This window comes from Penaeus vannamei, chromosome 27 (assembly GCF_042767895.1).
Source record: "Penaeus vannamei isolate JL-2024 chromosome 27, ASM4276789v1, whole genome shotgun sequence".
NCBI lineage: Eukaryota > Metazoa > Arthropoda > Malacostraca > Decapoda > Penaeidae > Penaeus > Penaeus vannamei.
Window position 1 is genome coordinate 4,379,571 of NC_091575.1, and position 2,500 is coordinate 4,382,070.

Consider the following 2,500-nt stretch of genomic DNA (forward strand, 5'->3'; position numbering starts at 1 on the left):
TGATGTGTAAGATTGTGGAAGTTAAGGCTTTACTTCCTTAAGTTAAGAGTTAATGCATTGATGTCATTATATATGTTGACGTAAAGATCAGTCTGTCCACAATTTTCTGTCTCCTTTTTCTTCCAGCTTTCGTCCAGCTGCCGTGGAGATGGACATCACAGGCGAGCTGGGAGCAAGGAGGCTGGCGGACTCTCGGGCGCTGGCCTCTCAGGCGCACCGCGGCGTCCAGAACAGGGTTAACGAATGAGCCACGGTGGACCCCGTCTGCAATTCGAAGTTGTGCTTCAGCCAGCAAGGCTCTGGAAACCGTGGACACAAAGGATAGTTTACAATGAAAATTGTAATGCATGAACATCAATGCATTAGGCAATCATAATTTCCAGAATCATCAAGTATCCTTATGGTTCATCAGGGCGAAGCTAAACAACCATTTTTTGAAGACTAAGAAGAAATAAACATGCAGTCAAGATGCTGCATATGCTTTTCTCTGTGGAAAGAAAAATGTTTCAGTACATCTATTTAATGAACTATTGCGTGATGTGTAAAAGTTCATTTCCGAACTTGCTGACAGCAAAGTTAAGGAAAAATAAACACACCTAACCAAAGGATCTGTTAAACCATCTAGTATCGCTTTTCATTTTCATGATAAGGTGATATTGATAATGACGGCAGCAGCGATGATGATGATGATCATGATAGTTGATTAGGATAATGGTAATAGTAATGATAAAGATGATAATGGCAAAAGCTTTAACAATAAAGATAATGATAATGATAATATTGATAATGATGGTGAAAATAGTAATAATCATGATAAGAATAATTGATGGTAATACCTATAGAGGAAAATAGAAAATATAATGACAATCATAATACTGAAAATAATTATAATGATAATGATAGTAAAGCTAATAACTAATAACACTGGATCCGGATCACCAAAATTTAGTGGCATCTAAGCTAGGCTAAGGTACACCTCTGGTAAAGATTAAAATAAATTTGTTCATAATTTTTTGTTTGAGTTATCCTGCTAACTAACCAACGCTACCAAGAACATAAAATCCTTGGCGGAGGTTATGATGGTAATAATAATAATAATAATGGTAATGATATTAATAATTATGATAATAATGATATTGATAATAATATTAATGATAATGATAATTATAACAGTAATAATGAAAACGATAACGATGATGATAATGGTATTATTAAAGAAATATATAGTAATAATTGTAATAATACCGATAATATTAATACTTTTGATAGTGATAATGATACCGATGACAATAACATTAATAATAATAGACGAAATAATTATAAAAATAGTTGAAATGGTAATGATAATGATGATAATTATTTTGGTAATAATAGCAATAACAGTTATGAATATAACAATGATGGTTATGATAATAATAATGATAATGATAAAAATTATAATAATGAAACATAATAATGATAATAATAGTAATGATAATGATAATAATAATGATAACTACAATGATAACAATAAAGATCACATCAACAACAACAACAACAATGATAATAATACTGATGATAGAAAAAGTAATAGTAATAACAAAAATAATGATAATTATAATAAAAATAATGATTTTAATAACAATAATGGAAATAATGATAATGATAATGGTATTGATAATAATAATAATGGAAAAGAGATAATAATAATAATGATAATAATAATAGCAATTATAGTAACAATAATTATAACAATGATAATGATAATAGTAATGATAATGGCAATGGCAAAAATAATTATAATAATAGCAACGATAACAATAATAACAATAACAATAGAACAACAATAACAACAATAATAGTAATAATAGTAGTAATTATAAGGATAATGATAACGATATTACTCATGATAGTGAGAATAATGAAAATGAAAATAATGATAATGGTATAAGTAATAGAAATGATAAAATTAATAGTAATGATATAAATCATTATAATGATCATAATAATATGATAATAACAATAATGATGATCTCAATAAGGATTAAAGGATTGAAAGAACATTCAGAATATTAATAAAGTCATTGTTATAATATTGATAACAATGATATATATACATATACATACATACATACATATATATATATATATATATATATATATATATATATATATATATATATATATATATATGTGTGTATATATGATATATATATATATATATATATATTATATATATATATATATAAATATATATATATATATATTTATATGTATATATATACATATATATAAGTATATATATATATATCTATAAGTATATATATATGTATATAAATATATATATATATATATATATATATATAAATATATATATATATATATATATATATATATATATATATATATATATGTATACATACACATACATACATACATACATATATATATGTATATATATATATATATATATATATATATATATATATATATATATATATATATATATATATACATATAT

The 2,500-nt window shown here is 24.2% G+C and overlaps 1 protein-coding gene across 1 annotated transcript in view; it reads right to left on the reverse strand.

The window, feature by feature from the left end:
- LOC138866768 (uncharacterized) overlaps window positions 1-2,500 on the reverse strand; it is a 52,831-nt gene that overhangs the window by 449 nt on the left and 49,882 nt on the right. Inside the window, exon 8 of the mRNA XM_070140498.1 lies at window positions 1-299. This exon is cut by the window's left edge and continues 449 nt beyond it. Coding sequence (XP_069996599.1) covers window positions 208-299 — 92 coding nt within the window. The 3' untranslated portion in view covers window positions 1-207. The remainder of the gene's footprint in view (window positions 300-2,500) is intronic.